General features: G+C 27.5%; 1 protein-coding gene across 1 annotated transcript in view; it reads right to left on the bottom strand.

Moving 5' to 3' along the window:
• LOC117169081 (mitochondrial import inner membrane translocase subunit TIM50-C-like) overlaps positions 1-11,628 on the bottom strand; it is a 12,216-nt gene extending 588 nt beyond the window's left edge. Inside the window, exons 1-6 of the mRNA XM_033355199.1 lie at positions 11,392-11,628; positions 8,593-8,933; positions 8,400-8,519; positions 8,223-8,330; positions 6,063-6,194; positions 2,747-2,870 (exon numbers count right to left, since the gene is read on the bottom strand). Of these exons, the coding sequence (XP_033211090.1) occupies positions 2,747-2,870; positions 6,063-6,194; positions 8,223-8,330; positions 8,400-8,519; positions 8,593-8,933; positions 11,392-11,533 (967 nt within the window). The 5' untranslated portion in view covers positions 11,534-11,628. The remainder of the gene's footprint in view (positions 1-2,746; positions 2,871-6,062; positions 6,195-8,222; positions 8,331-8,399; positions 8,520-8,592; positions 8,934-11,391) is intronic.
• Between the last annotated feature and the right edge of the window lie 945 nt (positions 11,629-12,573).

Here is a 12,573-nt window from a genome sequence, read left to right as displayed (position 1 = left end):
TACAGAAATCTATTTACAGAAACATTCTAGAGTGAAATAAACATACTGTTTTTAATTACAGAGTTGCTACAGACCAGGTAATTGCAGAGAGTCAGAGAATGTCAGGGAAAACTTGATAGAGTTTGAGAATTTTCGAAAAACTAAAGTTGAAGTTAATTTGGTTATTATTGTTAAAAATTAATCTCTTTTGTTTGATGATTCAAAATATTTTTTTGAAAATTCATCTTTTTTGGTTGAATACAACTCTTTTTTGTCTAAAATTAAAATCCATCTTGTTTGAAATATCAAATATCACGTTTTTCGTTAAGAATTCATCCTTTTTTAATGAAAATTCAAATACTTAGCTGAAAGTAGAACTACTTTGTTAAAAATTTATTTCGTTGATGATTCATCATTTTAGTTGACGAACCTTTTTTTTTTGACTTTGTCAAAAAATAATATTTAAGCTTCTTGGTGACTAATTCCTCTTTTTGTTTGAAAATTCATGTACTTTTTTAAAAATTCGTCTATTATACTAGAAAATTTATCTCATTGGTTGATAAGTGATCTGTTGGGTTGAAAATGATTATTTTCTAGTTTAGAATTCATATTTTTAACTGAAAATGTAACTGTTCCATTTTTGGTCGAAAATTAATTTCTGTGGTTGAAAATTTGTTTCTTTGTTGGTTGCAAATTTATTTCACTAACTGAAAATTTAAGTATTTTATTTTTGGTAAAAAAATGATCTTTTTAATTAAAAATTCATGTATTTGGTTGAAAATTAAATTTTTTTTAGTTAAAGATTGATCATTTTAGTAGAAAATTCACTTGAACTATTCCATTTTTTGTGGAGAATTTACCTTTTTTGATAGAAACGTAATCTTTTTCGTTAAAAAAAGTTCTGTTTTGTAGAAAATTGAACTATTCTATTTTTTGTTAAGAAATCATTTCTTTGTTTGAAAAAAAATATATTTAGTTAAAAATTCGTTTTTTTTGTTCATTATAGAAAATTCATCTTTTGGGTTGAAAAACTCACTGTTTGGTCAAAATTTCATATTTTTGGTTCAAGATTCATCACTGTGATTAAAAATGAACGAGTTTTTTTAAATTTATTTATCTAACTGCAAATTGAACTATTCTAGTTTTGGTTTGTCAATGTATCTTTTTTGGTTGAAAATTTATATATGTTAATGAAACTGTATCTTTTTTGGAAGAAAATTCCTCTTCTGGGTTTAAAATTGAATTATTTTATTGAGAATGCATGTTTTTTTAAATTGACTGTTTTAACTGAAAATTTAATTAATTAATTTTTGTTTAAAAAATCATTTTTTTGGTTGAATATTTATTTTCCTGCCATTTTACATATGCTAATTTTGGTTGTAAATTTATCTTTTTTAAATGAAAATTCATGTACTTTGTTGAAACTGTATCTTTTTTGGTAGAAAATCCATCTTCTGGGTTTAAAATGAATTATGTTTTTGAGAATTCGATAAGCATCAGAAAACCTTTTTGCAAGAAATCTATGGACTTTAAGTCATATAATCAATTTAAAAATACATTATTAAACCAATTTTTAAATATTAGGTTTTAAACATATTTGAAACAATAATGAATAATTAGTAATTTTGAATTGAAAGCGTCTTAAATTGAAAAAGGATATATAGCACGATTTTAAACAATTTAATTAGAAAAATGAGTTGAAATGTATAATTTTTATGTCGAAGCGCTAAAAATTAAAAAATTTTATTCTGAATTGAAGAACCCCGAAATTAAATGATTTTAAAATTCCAAGGAATTGAATTCTAAAAAAAACTTTAAAAATAAACAGTAATTTTAAATGAGAAAAATTAAAAATTTCTGCTCCGGAAAGTTGATACTTAAACTAATGCGAACTTGATTTACAACTAAAAAATAAATTTAATAGCTTAACAATTAATAATCTTTTAATTGCTAATTATACTTTCCAAAATTCTAACAATTAAATTTTAATTGCAAAATTAAAACCTATGATAGTTTGATTTTTCTCTTTTTTTTTATTTTAAACTCAATAACATTTTTTTAAACTTCAAATCGTTCTTTAAAATTGTGATTCATTCTTGAAATTTTCCAAATTATTTCTTTTAATATAAAATCTTGAAATATTTAATAGCGAAATTGTCCCGACATTTTGAATATGTGAAGCTACAATATTGTTAAATTTAAAATTCAATACCTCTCAAAATTAATCAAAAAATTATTTTAAATAAAAACTTTCCGTTTTAAGGTCTCAAAGATTAAACCTTTTTAGAATCGCGCATTAAAAAATATATTATTAAATTAAAATTTCAGTCATTTTATAAACGATAAATATATTATTAATAAGTATCACACCATGTAGTATCAAGTGCCATTCAAAACGGCTGGACAAATTTTTTACTAAAAAATATGATTTCTGTAAATAAAAATCACTGTTATTTTCACCGTTCATTATTGCAGAATTTTAAATATTGTGAGAAATTTTGAGAAGCTTTAAAGTAAAATTATACTAAACAATGTGAAGATTATATTCTTTCTAAATGAACCTTTCAAAACTTGAAAAACGCGCGAATTATAAAATAGGGTTTCCTCCCGATTCTTCCGGGTGAAAAGTTGAACCAAGTGTTACAAAACATAAAAAAGTCATCGAATTAATTTGTAGACCTAATAAATGCGTTACTTATGGTGAATGTTAAAAAAATGATAAATTGTATTAAAAATAAATTATATTAAAAGTTTCAAAGAAACGTACTTTTGAGGAATGCGGCCAAATCATACATGGTCGTGTCATCATCGTTGCCAGTCCATCGAGGTAGTTTCAGTACGTTTTCTGGATGATATTTCACGCTATCTCCGTTCCAGTCAACCACAATCACCTGCAAAAGTAATCAATTTAATGACAGAATGATTAATATTATTATAATTGTTTCAAGAGGTTATTATGATTGAAACGGGTCCTCCTTACTGCTGAAGTACTAGTATCATCAAAGGCGGCGGAGCCCTAGGGGGCAATGCTTCCCCTAGAAATGTGCTAGGGGGAGGCGAAGTATTCATTTGCCCCCATCTGAAATCGAATGATTAAATTTATCGGATCGTCGGAACTGGAAATCTTTCAAATCTTTGTTCAATATTTGAAATCTATCAAGAATCTTTGAGAAATAATAAAAATCTTTCTAAAATATTTTTAATCTATGTGCTATCTTTGCGAAATATTTGAAATCTTGTAAAATTTTTGAGATATCATTGCGAAATTTGTAAAATCTTCGTGAAATCTTTGAAAAATATTTCTAAATTTATTTAAATTTTAAATGAAATCTTTAAAATCAGTTCAGTTCACATTTGAAATATTTTTGACATATTTGTTAATATCGGTTAAATTATTGAAAACTTTGAGAAATCATTGAAATCATTCTGAAATCTTTGAAATTTATCTACAAATTTTTGGGAAATATTTCAAATTTTTGTTGAATCTTTGAAACCTATCTGAAATCTTTGTGAATTAATAGAAGCCTTTGAAAAATAATAAAAGTATTAATTAGTAAAATCTTTTAAACCTATCTGAAATCTTTGCAAAATATTTGAAATCTTTGTGAAATCTTTATGAAATCCTCGGGAAATCAATGCCATTTTCTCATATTTTTGGTAATACTTGCGAAATTATTTAAATCTTTCAGAAATCATTGAAAATTCTTTAGTCTTCGTGAAATCTTTGTGAATTCATTAAAGTCTTTGCGAAAATCACTGAAATCTTTGTGAATTCTTTACAAAATATTTGAAACCTTTGCGAAATCATTGAAATCTTTAAGAAATCGTTGAAATATTTGCTAAGTATTTTAAATATTTTTCAAATATTCGACGATTTCTGTAAAATTATTGAAATCTTAGTGGAATCTTTGTGAAATAAGAGAAGTCTTCGTGAATTCTTTTAAATCTATCCAAAATCTTTGCAAAATATGTGAAATCTTTAAAATACCATTGCACCCTTTGTAAAATCTTCGTGAAATCTTTACGAAATATTGATGAATTTATTTAAATCTTTTCCTAAATCTTTCGGAAATCATAAAAATCTTTTAAACTTATCCGAAATCTTTGTGAAATAAAAGAAGCTCTTGTAAAATAATAGAAGTATTAATTAGTGAAATCTTTAAAAAATCTTTGAAAGTATTTGCAAAATTTTTGAATGATTTTGTAATATTTGTGAAATTATTTAAATTTTTCTGAAATCTTTCGGAAATCATTGAAATCTGAAATCTTTGTAAAATAATAGAAATCTTTGTGAAATCTTTTAAATCTTTGTGATATCTTAAAAATATTTGGAAATCTTTTTGAATTCTCTAAAAATCTTTCCCAAATATTTGAAATCTTTGTGAAATCATTGAAACTTTTGCGACATATTTTTCAAATATTCGATAAATTTGATGAAATGATTGAAATCTTTGCGAAATAATAGAAGTATAAAATCTTATAATTTATTCAAAATATTTGCGAAATATACATTTTTTTACAAATTATTGCAATCTTTTTCAAATATTTGTGAAATCTGAAATCCTTGGGTAATCATTGCAATCTTTGTGAAATTTTTTGCAATGTGAATTTTATACCCGTATTTATTATTTATTTTCAATTTTTACATAGTATAATATTGTTATACTATATCCAAAATGTGCCACTAAATATTACTCCCCCCCCCCCCTTTTAGAAAAAAATGCTCCACCGCTTCTGATGGATGTATACCGTCGCACTCCACTTCAATAGTTATGGACCTGTGCACATTTTTCATTACTAAGATGGGCTTAAAATCACTTTATGAACTTAACCCTTATTTACCCAATTTGTCCGTTTTTTCCGTCAACTTTACGCACGGACAACTTTGTTAATTATGCGGGAAAAGATCTGAGAATTTTTTGGCAGGTATTTTCAAGTGTGTTCTTTCAGAATCTGACCCGAAAATTTCGAAAGAACTGCGACTCAAAATGTCCAAATAATAAAGTTATATACACAGAAAATTCATTGTTTATCATTAAGGGGTTGTAGGACCACCCCTAAAATAACATATTTACGAAAAATCGCTGTTTTACGGATTGTTCTGAAAAAAGTTGTTTCAGCTTTGAAAACATGTAAAAATGGGAGAAAATCGGCAGTTATTCAAAAATACTATTTTCAATACCAAAAAATTGCAAATGAATTTAGTTCTAAAAATCAATCAAAGTTGAGTTAGGTTGAAATTTTGAAAATCTGTAGAGTTTGATTCACTTGGAATTTTATTTTAATGATTTTTTGATAAACATGTTCGAAATTTTTGTATGTGCTTGCGTATGGAACGTCTTTAGCCATTTCTTCAATAAAAATGTTTCCAGTTCTTACCGCGTGGAGGTAGACGTTTATAAAGAACCTTTTTTTGTTTGTTTTTTTGTTATTTTATATTCCTTGTTTTATTAACAAATTTTATTTGTTATTTTCAGAAAAATCCGTATAATAGCGGTTTTTAGTAAATATGTTATTTTAGGGGTGGCCGTACAACCCCTTAATGATGAAAAATGAATTTTCTATGTGTATAACTTTATTTTTTGGACATTTTGAGGCGGAGATTTTGTGATTTTTGCTATTGTCAAGACCTCTTTCGCATCTAAAATGCGATTTAAACCAAAATTACCTTAAAATATCCAATATAATTAACAAAGTTGTACGTGCTTAAATTTGAGGGACAAAAACGGACAACTTGGGTCAATAAGGATTAATCACATCCAGTGATAACCCGCGGCTATATCCGAGTTTATTAGAAGTACTCGCATTTGCCTGGACGTTCGGCCAGGGGAGATGAAAACTGCAAAAAATCATCTTCCTGAGTTCAGGCGGTTCTCCGACTGTCGAGTTCGAAAGTAGCTCACTCGACATTACTTAAACCCCGCGAATATTCAATCTGGTTCTACTTCGCAAACATTCAGTCACCCGAGAGCTATCTGCGCTCGAAATTTCTTAACATCCTTCACTCATCCTGAGTCATAAAACTAATCCATCGTAAGATTTAAAATCTCACAAATCTTGATAACAAAGCACGTAAAACTCACTTTGCTGAGATCTCTGTTAAGTGCGCTCAAGTCCTTCACGTGTTGGCCATCCACGAAACGCGTTGCGTCTCTGACCAATCTGTACATAATATATCCCTGAGGGTCCAAGGCATCCAGGATTGGGAACACAGTCTGCAAATTTCAATAATTATTATGACTGAAAATCTCGTCAACAAATTTTTTGTGATAAAAGAAACGCTGTTTAAGCACCGCTGGGATTCCTCTCTTTTTTTTCACAGGAAATGTTATTTAATATCTTATTTAATATCCCCCATCCCAATGTAAAACATACATAATAATTTAAAATATCAGACTTCACAGACCAATATATTCTCAAAAAAGGGGAAATAAAATCACTTTTTTTTGCAAAAATAGGAGAATAATGATGATTTATATTATTATATAGTTTTTATCAATTTTTTAAAATGATTAATTAATCTGTTTTTAATATTGGTAAAGACGACTTTAATAAAATAGTTGAACCTTTAACAACATGCTGAAACTTTCAACAACATAATTAAATTTATAACAAAGAAGACCAATTTTCTATTCAAAAAGACGAATTTTCAAAAATAGAGTTCAGTTATCACACGAAAAATTGGAATGTTTGAGACAACAGTTAACTTTTAAAACAAAAAAGGTAATTTCCAACAAGAAAGTTAATTTTCAATCAGGAAAGATGAATTTTCAACCAATTAGTTCAATTTTCAACGAACAAGTTTACTTATCTAACTAAAAAGACGAACTATCGACAAAAATATGAAATTTCCAACAAATAGTCGAATTTTCAACTTATAAAGAATCAATTTTCACCAAAAACAGAATAGTTCAATTTTAAGATGAAAAAATAATCTTAAAAAAAAGTTTGCAAGAAATAATCAAATTTTCAAATAATTAGTTTAATTTTTATCTAAATATTTCATTTTTCCGCCAAAATAGTTGAATTTTCAACAAAAAATTTAGTTTTCAACCAACATTTTGAGTTTACTACCAAACTAGTGAATTTTCAAGCAAAACAGACGAATTCTCTATAAAACAGTTGAATTTTCAATCCGAAAATATGAAAGTAGTTGAATTGTTAAACACAAAATATTAATTTTCAATTAAACATATAATTGCTGATATTTTAACATGAAAAGATTTTAATTTGAAGTTAACCAAAAAAATACAAAGTATAATCCTTCATTTTTAAGCAAAAAGATTAATAATTTACAAAAGATACGAATTTGGAACATAATACATGAAATTCTCAACCAAACCGTAGAATTTTGAACTATAATTGATCAATTTTCAAATAAAAATATGAATTTTCAACAAAACATTAAATAGTTACATTTGCAATAAAAAATATATTATCAACCAAAAAAAAAATAAATATTAACAAAATATTAAAATTTCCAATCAAAGAGATGAATTTTGAACTAAATTGATGAATTAAAAAAAAAAAAAACTAACAAAAACAATTTTTTTTAAACAAAAGTGATCAAAATTCAATCTAAAGGATGATTTTTGATGAAAAATTAATTTTCTGCAAAAAAGATGAATTATCAACAAAATATATGAATTTTTAATCAAGTAGTTGAATTTTCAAATAAAAAACATAAATTTTTACGAAATACTTAAATTTTTAATAAAAGATCAATTTTCCCCTAAAAATATAACAGTTAAGTTTTCAGTTTAAAAAAATAATTTGCAGCCCAACGTGAAATGAATTTTCAACAAAATAATTCAATTGTCATGCAAAAAGATAAATGTAAAACTAAAAAAACGAAGTTTGAGTATAATAGTTCAAATTTCAATCAAATAGTTGAATTTTTTACCTAACTTGATGACTTTTTAAAAAAATATCAAAAACTTTTTTTAACAAAAAATTTCACATTAAAAAAAAATTCACTTCGCATTTAAGCGAAAAAATGATAAAAAAAGGGAAATACTATTTTTCTTAAATTCGTAACGTTACTTCAACTGACACTAACCCTTCCCCAGATACCAGCCGAAGTTTTAGCCCCCCCCCCCCCCCCCCCCCCCCCCCCCCCTTTTAACGTAAATAATAGACGACTCCTTAGAACTAATCAGAATGACTAAAACAAGAATCTTAGAAACTGAAAATCTATTAAAGTTTCTATACATTATTCTTACTTTTTTAAATAATTTACTTACCATTCCGTGCTCCGCGGTAAATACTACAATTTCAAATTGAGGTGGAGCAACAGATTCAAGGAACTGATCAACACCGGGTCGTTTTTTAAACCTCCATCCAGTTTGATACTAAATTTAGTAACAATCAGAATTATGAAATGGACTTGAATAAAACAAAGAATATGGAAATTTACTTACTGTCCAATCAGGATGGACCAATAAATCTATTAATTCTAATACTAGAGTGTATTGTGGTTGAATGTAAGGGTACTTGAGAGGATCAGGAAGTAATTTATCCCTGCTTGGTTCTTGAACGAGCTGCAAACAATTTTAGAATAAATCTTTAGTAATGTACACTTTTTAAGATTTCTCTTTGGAGCCGAGTGATTACCTTTTTGTAGTAATTCAGTTCTCTCAATAACCTTTTGAACATTTGTTCCATGTATGGTAAATGTGTGAATTCGTCCTCGATGACGTTTCCTTCTTCGTCATAGTTCGGTCGAGCCAACTCATAAATCATGTAGGAACCCACGCCACCCATCCATATACCGAAAAATGCCATACAGAATTTCATAAATGGAGTATAGGCTGTACCTTTTTTCTCTCCATCCTTTTTCTCCGGGTCTTCATCGTTTTCATTTTGTTTGTTTTGATCCGATGTCGGTTTTGCTTCGATTGGTGTCGTTGTTGACTGTATATTCGTTAAACTACCGGTTATTTTTGGCCGAATCGCTGTAAGAAATTAATTCTATAATCAGGGTGTCTACTCAAATCCTGAAAAACGATTGCCTGACAATCCCAGGTTTTTTCCAGATATCTCATGTTTTTACACATAGAATTATTCATAGTCGGCAGCAATTAAATATATCGTATTTTTTTAAACAATCTACTTGAAATATGTATACAGTTTCGCGAGTTTATTATAAATAATGTTGGTTTTTCCAGTTTCTAGGGATTCAATTAATATGTTCAATTTAGAAAAACTTTGACAAATTATATTACAAGATATTCTTAAATATATTAGCACTATTGATCAATTAAATAATTAAATAATACTAAGAACATCATTAATCATTTCTCAAGTTTGTATTTAAAGTCGAGGAATTTGAATAATACTTCAGATTTTTATTTTATCATCTTATACTTAAAAATCAGATTATATTTAGGTAGCATTAATGACTTTTCAACCAAAAAAATTAATTTTCTATAGAAAAGCTTTTTGACAACAAAATATATGAATTTTCAATCAAATAGTTGAATTTGCAACTAAAAAGATCAATTTTCGACCAAATAGTTGAATTTTTAACTAAAAAAGATCAGTTTCAACTAAAAATTAAACAGTTAAATTTTCAGTTAAGAAAATTAATTTTCTACGCAGCAAAACAAACAAATATTGAACCAAAAAATTTGATTGAATTTTCAATCAACAGGACGAAATACATAATTTAATTGTGAGCTAAAAAATTATTTTTTAACAAAAAATGGAATATTTCAATTTACTGTTAAAAACGTTTATTTTAGTCCACACTAAGAAATTTTCAACTAATTTTATAAATCTTTAACTGGAATAGTTGAATTTTAAACAAAAAAGATAAATTTTCTACTAAAATGATGAATCTGGAATAGATGAATTTTCAACCAAAAACATGTATTTTTAACCAAGAAGATTAATTTCTACCAAGACGAATTTTACACTGAAATAGATAAAATGTCAATAAAACATTAAATAGTAAAATTTTCAGTTAAAAAATTAATGTTTAACCGAAGAGATGAATTCTAAAAATAAAATTATGGAATATTTAATTAGAATATTTAGTCACACTTTCAACCAAAGTGGTGAATTTTCAGCTAAAACGATGGAATAGTTGAATTAGTTAGTTAGAATAGTTGAATATTTATATTTTTAGTTTAGAAAAAATTAATTAAGAAAGAAAACTAAACAAAATAGTTAAAAGTTTAAACTGGAATAGTTAACATTTTCAGTAAAAACAAAATAATTTGTCAGCTAAAGAAGAAACGAATGTTTAAAAAATTAACAAAATAGCTCATGTTTCCACCCAAAACATGAATTTTCGTTTGAAAAATGATGGATCTTCAACCGAAAACATTATTTTTTAACAAAAGAGTTCAACATTCAACCAAGTAATTAGACTTTTATTCCAAAAAATATGCATGCTGAACGCAAAAAGATGAATTCTGTCTGAAAAATTTTTATTTGACATTCCCAAGAAACAAGATTTTAATTTTTACTCAAAACAGTAGAGTCCAGTCAAAAAAATTCGAATTTTCGACATAAATTGAATACTCAACTGAGAAAGATTGTTCAGCGAAGAGAGAGAGAGAGAGAGAGAGAGAGAGAGAGAGAGAGAGAATTGCAAATAAACTGTTGAATTTTCAAGCAAAAAGATAAATTTTCAACCAAGGAGATTAATTTTCTACCAAAAAGAACGAATTTCCAACATAATACATGAATTTTCAACCAGATATTTAAATTTTCAAACAAAAACAATAAATTTACAATCACAAATAGAATAGTTAAATTTTCAGTTAAAATATTAGTTTTAAGCAAAAAATAATAGACGCTCTCGAAAAAATTCCCTGAATTAATAAGGCAATCCTTGACATTTCAGGTTTTTCTAGGTATATAAAAATGTCCTGATAATTTCAAGTTTTACAGGTAGGGTAGTGACCCAAATCGGATATTGTCAGAATGCAAGGAATATAAGTTTACATTTTTTTACACATATATTGGTTTATTTCTTTTATATTTTAATGCCATCATCTAAATTTTGTAGACAATATTTCAAACTACAGCATAGAAAACTCACTTTCAATATAATTAATTATGTATATTAAATTATAGATTAGTTTAAAATATATATAGCTAGAAGCTTTTGTATTACAGTAAGAACTTTTACTGTAAAATAACTAACATATTGATTGGATGAAGAGTTTTTCTCAAAATAGAATAGACTCGTGGTTCTTTCCAGACAGTGAAATTCCATGAATTGTGAATAAAAAGAATAAATGTTGAATTATGAATATAGATCAGCAAAAAGAGAGTTTCTAAAAATATCATTAGAAAACCTGTATACACAAAAAATAATGAGACTTGGAAAACGACGTGATTTTGATGATAATTGCGAAACAGACAAGATAAAAAAGTGAGGTTATGTTCTTGGATACAAACGTTCAGTGGAGTATCTGTAATTTTGAGTAGATTTCACGAGGGTTATCCTTGTAACTGGAGGTCGAAGGGTGGAGAAAGTCGCAATTCTACTGCCACTGTATATTTTACACAAAATTCGTAAGTGTCTTGTCGCAAATGCCATCGTTTTAAATTATTCGTTTCTAAACTCTACAACCCCCGGTCCGGTGCGCGAAAATCCCACTCCATGTTCCTACGCAACAAACTGGTTTAAGAGCATGTGACACAGCCAAATATACCTATATTACCGACCTCAATTTATCAGTTCACTAAATATTTTTTTGAATCTAAGAACTTTTTTTGTAAATAAAATATCGAGCTGAAACTTTGGAAAATGTATTAGAGTACAATAAAGTACGTTTAGGTACTGCATTTTGGTATGAACTTCACTGAATATTATTTTGTCTTTTTTCTGAACTTCGACATGATTTTTTGAACGTTCGAACTTTTTTTATACATAAAATATCGGTCACGCAAACTTTGAGAAATGCAAGCGCCGAAAGAAAACTACGTTAAAGTACAAAGATTAATGATAAAAGATGTAAAAAAAATGTCAACTATCAATTGCAATTTATTGTACTCTAATACATGTTCTAAAGCTTCAGCTCAATATTTTATTAACATAAAAAGTTCTCAGCATGGACACAGGAAACACGGGACTAGGCATGCCAAACTAACTTTGCTGAGCGGGGTTGAATCCACGGGAGGGGGGAGAATTCCATGAGTGGGGAGAGCCGCCATCTTACGATGTGCCATTTGATTGTGCGCACGAGCATTTTTGTCGACAAACTGTGCATGAAAATATAAACATGTGGGCGCTGCCATGTTTGTCGCGGGACATCAAAAGGTGGCGGACCTCCCCCCTCATTGCATCACCCCCGCAATGGCATATAAGCATATCTCCTGAGTGCGTTAAGAAAATTAAAAGTCCTGAAGGGATTTGGTTTAATTTAATGGTATCATAATAATCAAAAAGCCTTTTAAGGCGTCAGTCTTCATAAAAATGTCACAGAAGTATTTTTTTAGCTTAATCTTTTAATTAATTTTAAATTTTACCGCCAATTTTAGAATGAATTCGATGTGACTTTATTAAAATGTGAAATACTATTTTTCGAAACAACGAAGAATCTTTTTCGCGGTATTTCGAGAAATTCGATCCATTTT

This window comes from Belonocnema kinseyi, chromosome 3 (assembly GCF_010883055.1).
Source record: "Belonocnema kinseyi isolate 2016_QV_RU_SX_M_011 chromosome 3, B_treatae_v1, whole genome shotgun sequence".
Classification (NCBI taxonomy): domain Eukaryota; kingdom Metazoa; phylum Arthropoda; class Insecta; order Hymenoptera; family Cynipidae; genus Belonocnema; species Belonocnema kinseyi.
Note: the sequence above shows the minus strand (reverse complement) of the source record. Positions and strands in the feature narration are given on the sequence as shown.